This window comes from Uloborus diversus, chromosome 4, assembly GCF_026930045.1.
Source record: "Uloborus diversus isolate 005 chromosome 4, Udiv.v.3.1, whole genome shotgun sequence".
Taxonomy (NCBI): Eukaryota; Metazoa; Arthropoda; class Arachnida; order Araneae; family Uloboridae; genus Uloborus; species Uloborus diversus.
Window position 1 is genome coordinate 16,747,773 of NC_072734.1, and position 16,676 is coordinate 16,764,448.

At 37.3% G+C, this 16,676-nt stretch overlaps 1 protein-coding gene across 1 annotated transcript in view; it reads left to right on the forward strand.

Moving 5' to 3' along the window:
* The window catches only part of LOC129219880 (uncharacterized), a 96,014-nt gene extending 87,960 nt beyond the window's left edge, over nt 1-8,054 (forward strand). Inside the window, exons 5-7 of the mRNA XM_054854191.1 lie at nt 2,749-2,865; nt 4,769-4,913; nt 5,918-8,054. Of these exons, the coding sequence (XP_054710166.1) occupies nt 2,749-2,865; nt 4,769-4,913; nt 5,918-7,896 (2,241 nt within the window). The 3' untranslated portion in view covers nt 7,897-8,054. The remainder of the gene's footprint in view (nt 1-2,748; nt 2,866-4,768; nt 4,914-5,917) is intronic.
* The last annotated feature ends 8,622 nt before the right edge of the window (nt 8,055-16,676 follow it).

Below are 16,676 nucleotides of genomic sequence, written 5' to 3' on the forward strand. Positions count from 1 at the left end.
TGTTCAATACTATAGATAGCAATTAGTGCGAAAAGTTTACTTTATACCAGGGCTTCCCAACCTATGGGTGGGGTCGCGACATTATCCCCGTATTTAAAAATATATCATTGCACAGTTTAAAAATTAAAAATACATAGAGAAAAATAGCATCATGAGTAGCATCAATGATTGAGCGCTGTGGCGAATCCAAGATCCGCCAACGTTCCCTAAGATTATTTTACATTTTGGTTTAAGGGCTTACAACATCCCGTACAAATTTCCGCTGAAGAGTCCCTAATTCACCTCCTTCTAACTTTGTCCAAAATAATCTAAAACTTCATTTTTGGAACTCCAAATTCGAATAACTTCTGTAAGAGATTCTCTAAATTCCAACCCTTATCCTGAAAGATGTCCTGTAATTGCGTGTGTCAAACTTAATTTTGGAAATATTCCGGGAAGAGCCCCGAACCTCATCCTGTCCTCTAACTTCATTAAAAGTAGCTAAGAAATGGACTTTTAGATTTCAATTTCGAATTTTTTTTTAGAGGAATGCCTATTGTCCCCTCTACATAATTAAAAATAGTATAAAATTTCGTTTTCAGGACTTCAATTTCAAAAAAAATCTGGGTGAGGGTCTCCGAACATTTTGCCTTGTCATCAAAGAGAATCTACTATTCTGTTTTGGGGACTTAAATTACCAAAAATTTCCTTGACCCCAACATCATTAAAACTCGTCCAAAATTTCGTTTTTAGAACTTGAATTCCGAAAAAATTCCGGAGGAGAAACTCCGAATCCAAACCTTTTCCCAAACTTTTTTTACAAAGATGGCTTATAATTAAGTTTTCAGGACCTCAAATTCCGAAATTCTCCAAGGAAAGGTTGATCGAACCCCTTCTCTTCCTTTAAGTTCAACAAATATGGTTTACAACTGAGCTTTTTAAAGAAATTTTATTTTCATTTTCGAAAAACTAGAAAGTATTCCCCCCCCCCCTCTCTTTAAAAATCATATGCAACTTCATTTTTAGGACTTCAATTTCGAGAAATTCCAAAGGCAGAGTCTCCAAGCGAAAACCATTCATAAAAGTCCATAAACCTTTCCTCCTCTGAACGTTACCATTGATCATGTAAGCTGTAATTTTAGAACTATGATTTCGAACATTTTCCGGATCTTTGCGAATGTTGCACTTGCAACTAGATTTATATGGTTAATTCTCTTTTTGCACTTATTTATTAACTCAATTCTCTTAATATGATTCAACTTATGCTAGCAATAATCCCCCCCCCCCTGCCATCCGCGCAAAAATCTGTATTCTTTCTCTCATGCTATGTATGGGTTTTAAAAAAAAATGAGTGGCTGCTAAACGGCCTCCCCCAATTTTTTGACCTCGCGACGACCTTGTAAAATGAAAATACCTTCATTCACTTCAATAATTTTATTGTCACACATTTGATGTGATCTCACTTGTTCTTCGCAGGTCACGGAACCATCCCCCTGTCTTTCTTTTAAAAAAATTTCGAAAGGAAGGGGGGCGAACGTCGCGAAAGGGCGGGGGTAGGACGTAATATAGAGTGACAGTGAAAATGTGTAAATATGACACTTACAACTCGCTTGTAGTGGCGTCACCTTACGGCGATTCTTCGACTTAATTTTTTCCGCATAAAAAAACCCCCCTTGAATAGCCATGTCAAGTAACCAATAAACTGTTTTTTATACCTGCTATTTTTCTGGTTCTACATATTTAATTAATGTACTGACTTTTTACCCGTTCTGTTTACATAGAAAACAATATTTAAAACAATGCAATTTATAAAATGTTCTTTTGTACTGTATATTAGAAATTAGGCGGACAGCATGATAAATCGGGATGATGCCCTAATGATTTCATTTGCGGAACATTTCTGTTATAATAATCAATATCTAAGATATGACAACGCAAAGAAATCTGTGGAGGGGTGGGAGATTACGTTTAATTTATTATTGATCAATTTCAAAAAGTTAGTGCTGCCATCTATTGTCTAGAAAGAAAAATACATACTCTTGTATGTATTTCAAGATTCATACGGTTGGTTATTCAGATTTCTTCTCCCGTCCCTCGCAAAAATCGGACTTCCGACGTTTTTACTTTTCTACTCGTAGAAAATGAAAAAACGTATGAAATTTGATAGAAAGAGTCGATTATTCTTAAAGAATAGACAAATCGTTAACTTCGTTTTTTTTTTAAAAACTATTTAACCTCTGCCTCTGTTAGTCATTAGTCTGAAGTATTGAAAAAATCTACCTCATGTTTTCACTAAGTTCCCATAAAGATATCAACAAAATCTTTCTGTTTCAGTCAGATTTGTTAGGCTATTCCTTGGGAAAAAAATTGTTAGACCTAGTAGCAATATGAGCAAAATCGCAAGTTTAGCACGCAGTTTTATGTAGGTGATCTTCGGTTAATGTTAGTTGTTGGGGTTTGGAATCCTTCCTCAACAATTTTCGAAATTGCAACACCAAAAGAGCAGTTGTAGCTTATCTTCCTTGGGGACAGGGATGTGGGTTAATGGGTCCTCCCCCGAAATGTTCCTAAAATGTAGTCTTAAAAACGCAGTTTTAGACGATATTCGTGGTAAAAAGTCTTGAAAACACAATTGCAGGCTTGCTTTGAAAATGTTTGAGGAACGGTAATTTTTCGAAATTGAAGCTCTACAAATATAATTTTCGGCGATCTCCGAAGATGTTTCAGGGAGTTAATCCCAAATTCAAAGAATTTGTTGTTTCTCTGCAGGTTTCAGATTTCTCCTCCAACAAAACGAAGAAGTCTCGGAGCGGGAAGAATCCATTCACGTTCAGCGGAGGTGCGAGCAAGAAGCAAAGGGCCCTCGATGATTCCTGCTTGCAAGTGGTGAGAGAATTTATTTGATGCTGTCTCTTTCTTTTTCCTCGTAAGAAAAACTTTTAACTTAATCGAATGCTGTTAAAAATCAAAGGGAAACCACATTGCGTAGCAGTTAGTGTACAAGGTTCCAACAAGTGAGAAATGTTACATATTATAAATGGTACTTTTCCGTTAACCGTACGGCACTTGGTTTAGCGACTTGTTTACTTTCTGCTTTGATGACAAAAGAAAAATTGCTTAAATTGTTTGATGTTATAAAAAATACATATACAGGTAGTTATCAAAATATTGGAAACACCTGTGAATAAAAGTGACATTTTTGAATGTGCTTCGTAAGTAATAAAGAATAAAACTTGATTTTTTTGAGCAATCACGATTGCTTATTGCTTTCATTTGACTGTTTTGATGTCCTATGATTTTATTTTCCCACCAGCACCCTCTGCAGCATCACCGTCGACCGGCCGCCTCACGATGCTGCTCCTCTAACAAACCTCTAACCGTCTCAAGGTTGCGTCAATATCGTACACTAACACGCATACATACACGCACACAAACACATACACACAAACACATACCTACACACAACTACCCATCCACTCATGCCTGCACACAGACACAAACACAAATGCCTACACACACATACACATACCACCCTATACACAAACACACATGCCTACATACACATACCACCCTACACACAAACACACATACCCCCACGCACACGCTTACATACACACACACACTCGTGATTACGAAAAACATAATTTAAATTCAAGAGGTCGAAATTCAAATTAATTTTTTTCCCCTATAAATAGCAATGTACACCTTCTGGTAGCATATGTTGGCTTAATTGAAGTTCTGGAAGACTTGGATTTTTTTCAAGCGCTTGAAATGTCGACCTCTCAAATCTTAAAAGAGACCAAATTGTTGGAGCGCATCTAGCTGGAGCAAGTGTAACTGAAACATCTCAAATTTTTGACGTTTCTAGATTTACAGTATCTAAAGCCATGACAGTATACACCCAGCGCGGTAAAACAAGCTCCGACAAAGCAAAATATTGAAAGGAAAGATAAGCTCAGTGAAAGAAACCGACGGGTATTGAAACGAATTGTATGTCTAAAAAGTGAACAATAACAGCAAAAGTGAGCACAGAACTCGATCACTATCTGGATTCACTAATGTGAGTGATTACAGTCAGAAGGCACCTTTATTAACAGAACATTTACGATAGAGTAGTGATTCCCAACACACTTGTCACAGAGTGTTTCCATTATTTTGATAAATACCTGTAGCTACTAGTATATGGCAACCCTAAAATTTAGAAATTGATGTTGTTGTTTAGAAATTTAAGTTGTTTTTAGTTTGCAATAGCGATAAATAATTGTTTTAATCGTTTGAACTTGGATCTTCCGACCATTCTGCTCTTATGTTCTTAAAGTCTGAAATCTTAAGTTTTATGTTCACAAAACTAATTCGCTACTTTCCGAATCATATCAAATGAGTTAAAAGCATCCCACTCTGCTGGAGCAATTAATTTGTATTCCCTTTTCTGGCCGATTACTAACTTTCCGCACGAAACAAGGACGGGCGGTATTTTCTTCGGAAACTGTTCTAGGAAAAAATCGGTAGCATTCCGCTCGGGTTGACGTCATTAACTCCACCCTCAAACCGTCTCCGCATAAAAACGAAGCGACCGGAAACGGTTTAAGGGAAGCGTTATGACGTCAACCTGAAGCAGAATACTGCCGATTCTTTTCTGGAATAGGGCCCTTAGCTCATTCGCCCTAAGTTGAGGTTTAAAGTGTGATAGATTAACTATGTCGAGTGCGGCATAAACATTCGCCTCTGCATTGTCTGTTGTCAAGACAGCGAGAATATATTAACTGTCAATTTTTCATCCTCATTCCAGGAACCAGAGCGCACAGTGGTGAGTCTTCGTGGTCACGACTTCACTGGTCTAGGCTTCAACATTTGTGGCAACATGCGGGATGGAATCCTGGTCAAAGATGTCCTTCACAGAGGACCTGCCAGTGAATCTGGGCTTATCAAAGCTGGTGAGTACTCTTTCTTTATGGTAATCTTGATAACTTTTTCATTACTTTCGTTTCAAATTTCAGTGAAATCTTTCCCTCCTATGCTGCCAAGTGCTCTGAAAGTTTGGTAATGTTTCTTGGAAGACTCTGCCGTCTGCCTGTTGTGTTTGAAATCGGTATTTTTGAAAGAAATGTTTATTTATATCTTCTCGAATCAAACTGATAGTTTAACGGAAATCAGCAGAATAATCGTAAATGGCAGAGCCCGACTAACTAAAAGTGAGGCCCAAGGCCCACAATAATTTTGAGGCCATCTGAAGGCTATTATTTTAAAAATGTGTGTATTTTTTGTATAGTTGTAATGCTATCCATAATTCTTTAAGTAATTTGGGGCCCCAGGCCTAGTAGGCCTGTGCGGTAATCAGGCCTTGGTAAATGGTAAAGTTAATTTGTAAAATTTAAACTTATTCCAGCTTTTTACTACGCAAGGCTGATCAAAAAACTTTTTTTAGTTAAAAAAAATATTAACTTTTGAAAGTTTCTAGTCATTTTTGGATGTATAGTGTATCTTCAACTACAAGCTCGTTTTCCCCGCTGAGGCTAAACTATAAGATAGTTGCTCGTATGAGTATTTTTGTCCATAATTCTAACCGATCCAGAGAAAAAATCAAACAAAACGTTCAAGATCGCTAGAAGTGTTGTTAATACTACTGAATATTATAAATATCTAGAGCACTGTATGAAAGTCCCCACATGCTGTAATGTTAATGCTGCGACAATTAGCAGTTCAGTTAGTTGCATAGCTCAGTGGCGATTACTCGGTAGTATAGTGCCGGTGTCCTTATTCCGTGCAGTATAAACTTGGAATTCGACAGAAGCAGGTTCAGTTAAGATCAGCAAATTTAAATTCTGCTGATTTGCTATTTCAATTGCCTGATATTAGTTTTACTCAGTCATATAATTAATGTATTCATAAAAGATTTGTTTGCAAAAAAAGTTTTTGCTCATATTCTTTTAATTTTCAGGTGACAAGATCATCAGCGTTACTGTCTCATTCACCAACATTGTGTACGAAGATGCACTGACGATCTTGAGTTATGCTTCGCCCTACGATGTACAACTCGAGTTGGAAAGGGTGCCGGACAAGACCCGGGCCCTCCCGAACACGCCATCCGGCACAAAGCGGCCGTTGGGCTCTTGCAGCTTCAACCGCAGTGGGCAGAAGCTGTTCCACCCGCTCTACAGAAGCCAGAGCATCGACGACCTGACTCAGATAGATCGAGACTCATCCCTGCCGCCCACCCTCGGTCTGGGACCTCGCAGGTCTCAGAGCGTCGGAGTCGCAGCGCATAAACTAGCCGCCCACTTCAAGAACTCGGATTCCAAGCTCACGGACGATAAGACGGGAGTGTCCTCCAATCAAATGGTGCTGTCCACCACGGGATCACTCAACGAAAAGATGCTGGCGAACGTGATGGCCGACGGAAGTCCTCACTGGAAGAAACGCTTCGAAGATACCCTGGAAGGTGATACTGTCGAAGTCCTCAACCAGTCATCCACGAGCTCAGAACAGAGAAAAGACTCGACGCCGGACGTTGAGAAGAAATCTTCGGATGGTCCAACATCACAAACTTATATGAAAAAGAACATGAAGTATCTCGATTCGCCTCACAACAAAGGTAAACTGCAAACGTACAAATCACCTGCTGATAAAGATCGGGACGTTAGCAGCCAAAAGGCAGAACATTCTCGAAGAGCCAAGACGATGGCAGAAGCCTCCAGTGCCCTGTGGCAGTTGGATCAGAGCATCCAAGACGGGGAAGGATCCGACATCGAATCTTCAAAGTCGTCCAACTGGAATCCTGACAATGGAATTGTGTCGAAAAGTGGTAGATTCTCCCATAAAGAAGATGAAATTGAATCTGATGTTTCACATGACTCTCTGGAACTGTCGAATAAGAAAACAAGTGGCAAGAAAAGTAAAAAACATACTAGTGCTTCGCATTCGCGCGATTGCGCAATCGAAAGTGAAACTTTAGAGGACATGAAGCAGAGTTGCTCGAGCTCTGCAAATAAACAAAATATTCAACAGAAAAGCTCAAAGAAGAGCTCCCACCACAGTGAAAACAATAAAAGCAAAGGACACGCAACAGATATGGGTACTAAGAATGAACATTCTCGAAATGCAGAGCGAGTGTACGCCAATAACATTCTGAACAAAGTTGGTGGGCAAAGTTCTGCGGATTATTCTGAGCGGTCAAAAGATAATCCAAAAACGATAACAGATGCCAGAGAAGCTAAAGGCTTCGAAAGTGTTCCTTCCGTAGTGTATGCCAACCATCGAGAAATGCAGGAAAAAGTTGTAGTCGTCGGTAGGGCTGCGCAAAAAACTGCGTCTAGCGATCCTGCCAATAACTACGGCAAAGTAAACGGCAGAGCCGGTCACAGTGAACGACAAAAACTATCTGGAACTGAAAACTTTTCCCCAAATTATGGCAGCAGCAGAATCGTCATCAACGGCGAAACTGATGAAATGAAGAACAGATTCGCGTCGAACTCGAAAAGTAATTACCCCAATCAGTCAAGAGATTCTCCTGTTAATTACCCGAAGCAGGATGGCGTCAAGTCTGATGAGGTTATGCGCTGGATGGAAAATAAACAGAAATCGAACTTGAACCAGAAGTTCTCCAAATCGTCTGCCAGTCCTGCTGGAATGTTTACACAGATCAATCCCTTCCAGCAGCCTTCGAGGCACAAGAATGCCAATTTTAAAATCTGGTCCGGGAGAGAAGAGTTGTCGGCCAATGGGAACGATTCACAGTACACGTCATCGTTGAGTAACAGCTACGGTTCTGATTCTCCAGTGCAGACGAACAGGAGAGAGAATATGCCAGAAAATCAACCTTATGTTTCGAAGACTGTTCTTATTTCCCCTTATGAGACAAGTTCTCGGAATGGCGTACCAAACTCTTCTCAGATTTTGAATTACAGGCAGCAACACTAATGCTTTGCAATCATTTGAATGGACTTCGCTGAACAGATATTTGCGGTGGATGTGATCTCAGAATTCCTGCAGCTTTGCATGGATCTCTAACTTTAACGGCAGCAAATTATCTGTAGTGTTCTAATTATTTGTAAATTTGTTAAATTGCCATTGGTTGCGCTAAGTTGATGGGTACTTCTTAAATTTCGCGGCTCCCTTTATCAAAACGACGTCAACCGTTTATGGTCGAATAAAATACTCAAGTGGTCCCCTAAATTTGGCAAGTAGAAATCAAAAGTAGAAGTGTTTATGGTTGCTCTTCGTTTGACTATTTTTAATCGCTTTTTAAAAATGATTTTGCGGTTTATCGCAGGGCTGTGAAAGTAAAGTAGTACCACTTGACGTGAATTGGTTATTTTTTGGATTTTCTTGTTCTTCAAAGTGCCTTCTACTATTTGCAATTGATTTTACCGATGGTGAGAAGATTAAAAAGCTGTTCTAAACTACAGAAAATATTGCCTCACCTAAGTCAGTATAATCCTGTGGTTCACAAACAATTTCCATCTTGTCCGCGAACAGCTAGTGAAAATTAACTAAAATCATTTTTAAAATTGTAATTAAAAACTTTTGGATTCATCTCATTTTGCCTAGTGTAATTGTTGTGAAAATACTATCCCTATGTTATATGGTCCGCTTGGTCCCGGAAGGGTACCAAGTGGTACTCATCATTGAAAAAACATCATTTTATGCATGTAACTTTTGGAACAGAAATCTGTGGTAGGTGATAGCAGGATTTATGTTCTAATCAAAGGTTCTTGAAAAAATGAGATTAGTTGAAATCAGTTATAGCAACACAAAATAGTTTGACTTAACAGTTTTCAACTCTTGCATGTATGACATTAAATAATTAACAGCAGCTTATTATGAATTTAAATAAAAGTATGTTTTTTTTAATTCTGTATGGTACAAATACTTTTCACAGCGGCAGAATAAGTAGAATATTTTCTTTAGTGCATCTACAAGTTTTCTGAGCTGAGGCAAAATTTTGAAATTTGCCCCAGCTCAACTCATCTTCATTCAAATTTCAAAAAAAAAAAAAAAAAAAAAAAAAATGTAAAAATTGGATGAAGTTGTTGCCCGAGGCAAGGGCCCCGGTTTTCTTCCCCTAGATCCAGCTCTGATTTTCGAATATTTGACTCTGGCACTTTATTAGCTATGGAGAAAACGATTCTTTTTTGGATACTTTTTCTGCGAAGATATATGAAGGTGGACATGGGGGAGGGGGGGGGTCATATGCTTGTCCTTCCAAGTACAAGATATCGATGGGCTCAATGTACAGTACAGTGATGCTCGATAGGATTCAGTCCCTAAGTAAAGGGTGTTTTTTTTAGAGGCATAGAACTTTAGGTTCAAATAAAACACAGTTAAATGGTATTAATTACCATGAATTTGGTTTCATTCGGAAGATGATTCTTTGCCATTTTTATATAAATATGATATCCAGCATTTTGCCACTTCGGCCGGCTTAAAGAAAGTCCAATCGGGGAGTCCAATTTTCTCACTTTTTTTCAGCAATTGGAAGCCGTATGTCAGTGATAACGTAGCGAATGTTCTCTTCCAAGACATCAATCGTCTGTGGCTTATCGGTGTAGACCAGACTTCACATAGCCCACAAAAATAGTCCAGCGTAGTTAAATCGCATGATGTTGCAGGCCAATTCACGGGTCCATTACGCGAAATTATTCGTTCACCGAACGTTTCTTTCAATAAATCAATTGTGACGCGTGCTGTGTGGCATGTTACACCGTCTTGTTGTCTATTCCTGATGAATGGCAAATCAAACTAAACACAAAACAAGTGACAGCTATCAAAATGGCTCACATATCAAACAGTGTTGCCAAATTAAAGTTCTATACCTCTAAAAAAAAACACCCTTTACTACATCATCCTTTATTTGACGTGCTCCTGAAATTCTAACAAAATTGATTTCCTTGGTTAACTAGCATGTGTTATACTTTTAAATGCGCGCGGGAATCTTATTTGTGTTTCTACAACTCCACCCACTTGCGCTGTTCATGTACTTAATCGTCTATGGTTGATGTACTTAATCGTCTATGGTTAGAAACGTGTGAAAAAAGTTAAAACTGGAAAATTTCCAATAAATCTGGGTATTGATGTTTTTTAACCCTTAAACCAGGACTTAGTAAGAGAAGTACAGCAGCTGATCCCACGCAAATAAAGCCCTGGTTTAAACATATCTTTAAAAGAGAAAATGTGTTGATTTTTCTGTGATTTGAAAAAAATGTGTATTTTTTACTAGTGAAATGTAATATATTGTTAAGCATGTTTAGTTCCATCTACTCACGAGGAACATATTACACTAATGCATTTTCGATTGAGAATAAATCAACTTAATTCATGCTTTGTGTTGTTTTTTACTTTAAATCGGTCTTTCATGGACCAGCGTAGAATATAATGTCAGAAAGGGATCCAGTTCTTTGTTTCTGCAGAATTCCCCCCCCCCCCAATAATAAACAGAACACGACGACAACGACCTACGGTTTTAATTTACATTCTTGCGAACAAAATTTTAAACTACACCACTAAGTGAGAGGAGATCAGAAATAAGCTGTTTACTTTTAAGTCAAATGGGGGGGGGGGGGGAGATTTTCTAAATATTTTTATTATCTCTCTTAAGCTTTGCTAAATTTTGCGAAAATGACCTTGCGTTATTTTTTCTTAAGAGAGAAAGTGTCCGAAGGTTTCTGAACTTTAAAATAGGGCTTAATTAGTATCAATGTTTTTTTAATCCAAAATAAACCATCAGAAGAGAATCAGAAGAGGGGGTCAAATGGCACAAAAGGCACATCAGTAGGGCACAAGGAATGTGTGTGTGAAATTTCAGCTTGATTCCTCTGTTCGTCTGAGCTGTCAAAGAAAGAGAAAACTTTTTTGAACAGTGATTTTCTAACTTAAATTTCTCCTCCATTTGATGGTCTAGGGATTGTATTTTGATTTATGTTGTGAGGATTCGATTCCGAGTCACAACTGACTACAACTGTATTTATGTCGAGGACTGCATACTAAGTGCCTTGCCTCCATTATTTTTTATACCGATAGATGGCAGCGCCATCACCGGATCGAACGGTTAATGAGAATTTAGAACTAGACCAGGAGCTAATAGCTACCTGGTGCTAGCACCCCCAGAGTTAACGTTGTCAGGAGCCACTAGAGTTTGTGTACACTAAAAATCAACTCCGGAGGTCTTCATGGGGCTGAGGACAGAGGACAATACAGAGGGGAGAAAATTCCAGAAAACAACAACTTGTTCTGTCGTGTTAACTGAACTTAGCCGCGTTTATTTCTTGGCGGTCACTGCTTTTGTTGGCCGTGACGTTTGGTTTCCTTGGCGGTAGGCATTTGGCTTTCTTGGCGGCCGGGACGCCCCCGCGTCCCGTGATTCAGTAGCGAATTAAATATTGCTATCTGCACTAATGGCGTCAGTGAATGGTATTTCATCACTTGTAATGTCATGTGCAGAAGCGTAAAAAATGAAAGCGCATTGATTAAAATAATTTTTTTGAAATCTTAAACTTTATCAAATTATTTTTAAAATAGGTCAGATCCTATATTTTTTAGCCTGCTCTTCTAGAAAAAAAGTACTTTTAAAGTTTCGAAAACGACCCCATTGGGAAAGTAATAGACGAGCCCAGTTTGCCTTTCCATCTCATCAGTGGTCAGGCAGTACAAATGAATAGAGAGAATTCGAGTGATTTTGATTTTAAGTGATTGATAACATTAACCGCGATCACATTAAGCGGTGACTACTGCGTTACAATATATAAGGCGATGTCAGGCCTTGTGATGAAAGTACAATCAAGGGAGCACCGAACTGTTTTTTGAGCAATCACGATTGCTTATTGCTTTCACTTGACTGTTTTGATGTGCTATCATTTTATTTTCCCACCGCCACCCTCTGCATCATCACCGTCGACCGGTTCCTCACGATGCTGCTCCTCTAGCGAAAGCCGTCTCCAAGTTGCGTCCATATCCTTTACACACGCACATACATACACAACTACACACACACGCACACATACACAAACACGCATACATACAGACACCTACACACACAAAAACATACACACACACATACACACAACTACCCACACATTCATGCCTGCACACAGACACAAACACATATTCCTACACACACATACACATACCCCCCCACACACACATTCATACACACAACTACCCGCACACTTATGCCAGCACACGGACACAAACACTCATGTCTACGCACACATACACATACCCCCCTACACACAAACACACATACTCTCCACACAAACACACACTCTTGATTGCGAAAAACATAATTTGAATTCAAGATGTCAAAATTCAAATTATTTTGGGGGGGGGGGGGGTGCTCTCTATTTATCGAATGAACTCCAACTTTTGCCGAATGATCTTAATTTTTCCGCACGTCAGACAAAATTTGCTGGATAATGAAATTTTTGGAAGGTCACAGTGACCTTCCATAGGGTACAATGGGTCCCTGTGTACAGTGGAAGTATACAAAATGTATTTTCAGAGAAAAGAAACATGAATGATAGGTGCATTCTTAAATATAAAGGTCACAATGAAAAAAAAAGCAATCGAAAAATAAATTTAATTTCTTTACTGCGCTCGAGTCTCAATTTAACCAATCAAATTCATTAAAAGTTTAAAAATACTTAAACATTAAAATACATTAAGAGGTTAAAATACATTAGAAATAAAAATAGTACAAAAAAGAAAAAAAAGCTTAAAATATATAAATAATAAAATACATTAAGAGCTTAAAATACACCAGAAATAAAAATAGTGCATTAGAAGCTTAAAATACATTAAAAGCTTACATAAGACAATAAAATCTTGAAAAATATAAATGTTTAAAAATCCTGAGATATTGGGGAGAAAAAAAATCAGTTCTTGATGTTTTCCACTAAGTATGGAGAAACTTCATTCTTGTTTCTATGTTGCTCAGTCGCACACAATAACTTCTTTTTCACAGTTGATATCCGATTCCTGCTCCTAAAATTAGGAAGAAACAAATTTTTTGTTGTTGATCATTTTAACGGAAAGTATCTGCCATTATGAGAGAGACCTCATTTAGGGGAGACTATGGATACTTGATCCCTCAGTCGAAAATGTACCAAAATCATTAAGTAGTTAAAGTTATACTTGTACCTAGAAAACTTACAACACTTTTGTCTTTTTCAACCATTTTGTTTTAGCTCAAGAAATGATTGTCTGAATCTGTCAAGGAAAACTTTTTTTAAGAAAAGCATTCTGAAGTTTATATTACCTTTTATATGCAACTTAAAAAAAAATACTACATTTCGAGTTTTGAAATCCATTACCTTCCCTGACTTTTGCTCGTAACTTTCCATGACTCATAGGATGCAATTTTTCCAGGAAAAACATCAATTTTTCACAAGAATATCTAATTTGTACTTAGTGAAAAATAAATTGGAACCACCTGATCTATGCTTCGGACATATGTTTATAAAAATTGAAATTAAAGTAAAATCTACTATTATAACTAAAAAACAATTCATGTTCTGGCTTCCTGGTTTGTCCACCGCTTTCTAGGTCGACCGCGGTCTCGTTTGCCTTTGGGTTGATAGCAGTAGACGGCTCTTGGTAGTCTTCCACGCAACATTCTTCGTACGTGGTCTCTCCATTTGATACGATAATCAGTAATTTTTACTTCCTTTCACAAAAAAGGAAGTAATGTAGTATTCGCGAAAAAAATTTCACTCAAAAATCGGCCTTAATTTCCATTTTGCTCACCCCCAAATGAATGTTGAGTTTTTTTTTTTTTTTTTTCAACCCGACTACACGTGGATATATGCCTAGGTACGTACAGACACCCGAAATATCCATTTTGACGATCCCCGAGTCACTTACAACGAGTTTTCTCGTGACGTCTGTATGTACGTATGTATGTGTGTCGCATAACACAAGAACGGAATGTCCTAGAAAGTTGAAATTTGGTTCTTAGACTCCTAGTGAGGTCTAGTGGTGCACCTCCTTTTTTGGTTGAATTCGGATGCTTCAAAGGGGATCTTTTGCCCCTGGGGGGGGGGGGAATTACTGTTAATTTCGAAGTAAACTCAAGTGGTGTTATAATTTGGTGGACACTTGGCGATATATCGCCAGGTTTTGTCGCCAACTTGGTGACATCTTTGGCGGTTTTTTTTTAAAATTTGATTTCAATTTGGCCACTATTGGTGGTATTTAGAGAGTAAACTATTGAATCACATTAAAAATAACAATGATGGGGAAATGACATTAAATTGGAGTAAAAGGAAGTCATGTGATGCACACATCAGCTCGTTTCGTTAAGGCTGTAGCTCTGTAATTCTTTTCTTATATCTTATCGTATTTCGTATATTGTATTATCGCTTCTTATTTTGTCTAGGATGGTGCAATGTTTGACCGCTCGGAGAAATCGCATCTCCGCCGTCTGAATTCTGTTTGTTGTCTGGGAACTCATGGTCCCTGTTTCCGAGCCCTAGAGCAGCGTTGGCACAGCCAGAACCCTACAGAACTTCATCTGAGCTTCTCTTCTTGTCTTTCCTTTTAAGGTTCTCATCAGCGTACCACAAATATGTTGGAACTTACACACTTTGTTCTGTATATCAGAATCGTGTTGGTATGAAATGTTGCAGCCAAGGTAACTGAAATTATTGACCTGTTCAATAATTTGGTTGTTGAGGACGATTTTAGTTCTTACCGGCTCCTTTCAATGGAAGGCCATCGATTTAGTTTTCTGTATCGAGATCTTCATATTGCAGTCTTGACATATTTTTTGTAGCGTGTAAAGGGATCGTTGTAGGTCATCTTCATTCGGTTGGATAATGATCAAATCGTCAGCAAACAGTAATGTATTAATTACAGTTGTCATGTTGAGTGGAATACCAGTCTTGACCAATGCTTTCCGAGTGCGTAAAACGTCGTCAATATAGATGTTAAAAAAATTATTAAATAAAAACAAAAAACCCGATTGCGTAAAAACCAAACAAACTAAAAAGAAAACTGTACAAGCCCAGTAGTTTAGAATGTTATTAAGTACTACTGAATAACTACACCGTTGAAATAATTTTATAACCGTACACAGATGAGACAAATCATAAATTAAAAAGCAGAATAGAAGGATCAACAGTCGGGGCCCATTCCTTTCTGATTTAAGGAACCGCGTAAAATTTGAATGAGATACTATTAAAAAAATAATAATTTGTTACATTATATTATTTTTTATATTAATTTTGTAATTGCATTTCGTTGTTATCTGTGGTTTTTCTCAAAAACAAAACTACATAAGTCATGTCTAATAACTATAACAATTGTTATCTTTATAGGTTTACATTTAACTTTTTTTGTAGGTAAATTATACTACAAATTTTACAATTAATTTATATAACAGTTCTTTATTTCCTCGTAAAGTTATTTCGTTTAAAATGCCCATCAATGCGGCAATCCCCCCCCTCCATTTAACGCTGCTCTAGAGTAACACCTTAAGGGAAAAACGTCGTATGCTTACCGTAACAGTCCGTTTTTTGTAATAGACGAGGACAGTTTTTTTCTTCTCAGCATATTCTTTTAAAGTTCTAAAAGCAAAAGAACTGAAAATTAAAAACATAAAAAACATTTTCTTTTTGGAGGAAACTTTTTTTTTGACGGTAAATTAAAGTTTTTTGCGAAAACAATGTAGCAGTTTAAAAGTAATTATTTAGATAAAACCACACACATACACACGAAAAGAGGGTTTTAACTACAAGAAACAATGTCAGTACAGTTTGAAATAAATAAATACTTTTGTAAATTAACGACCCCCCCCCCCCCGAAAAAAACAGAGGGTTAAATACAAGAAACAAACAAAATATAAATTAAATAAATGAATACCTTTTCAAACCACACAAAAAAAATGTTTACTACAAGAAACAAATGCAGCATAACTTGAAATAAATACATGCCTTCGTAACCTCGCCCCTCAAAAGAATAACGACAAGAAACAAATACAGTATAATTTTAAATAAATGAATATCTTTGAAAACCACACAAATAAAGTTTTAGAGACAAGAAACAAACAGTATAATAACTTGAAATAAATAAATACCTTTGGAGACTAAAAACATAAAGGAGGGGTGGGATTGGGGGGGTAAATACAAGAAAAAAATACAATGTATTTTGAAACAAATGAATACCTTTGTGAACCACACAAAAAAGTTTTTAAAGGCTGAAGCAAATACAACATAACTTGAAATAAATAAATAACTTTACGAACTACAAAAAAAAAAAAAACCGACATAATTTGAAAAAAATGAACTATTTTATTTTTTTCCAAAAAACGAAACTCAACAACTTTAAATAAGTAAGTACATATCTTGCCTTCGAACGCGAACTTAGGGAAAAACTCGTTAAAACACCTTTCACTGCTATGATAAATGTTAATGCAGAGAAAACAACCAGATTCCCCGATTGCGAAGAAACCAGTTCAATTTTAAGAAAATTTCTACCTGGGATATAAAAAGAGTTAGCAATCTTGGGAATTTTGGCTTATGAATTCTCGCTGCAGTTTTTCTTTAATCATTGACAGTATATATATGAAAAAAAAAAGTTCACGTTTGTCGTAAGATGACGCAGGGGCTCCCAAACTTTTTCAATTCGCGGCACCCTTTGAAGAATTAGAATTTTCTAACTGCATTCTAGTCGATCTCTATAATATACATATACAGTAAAACCTGTAA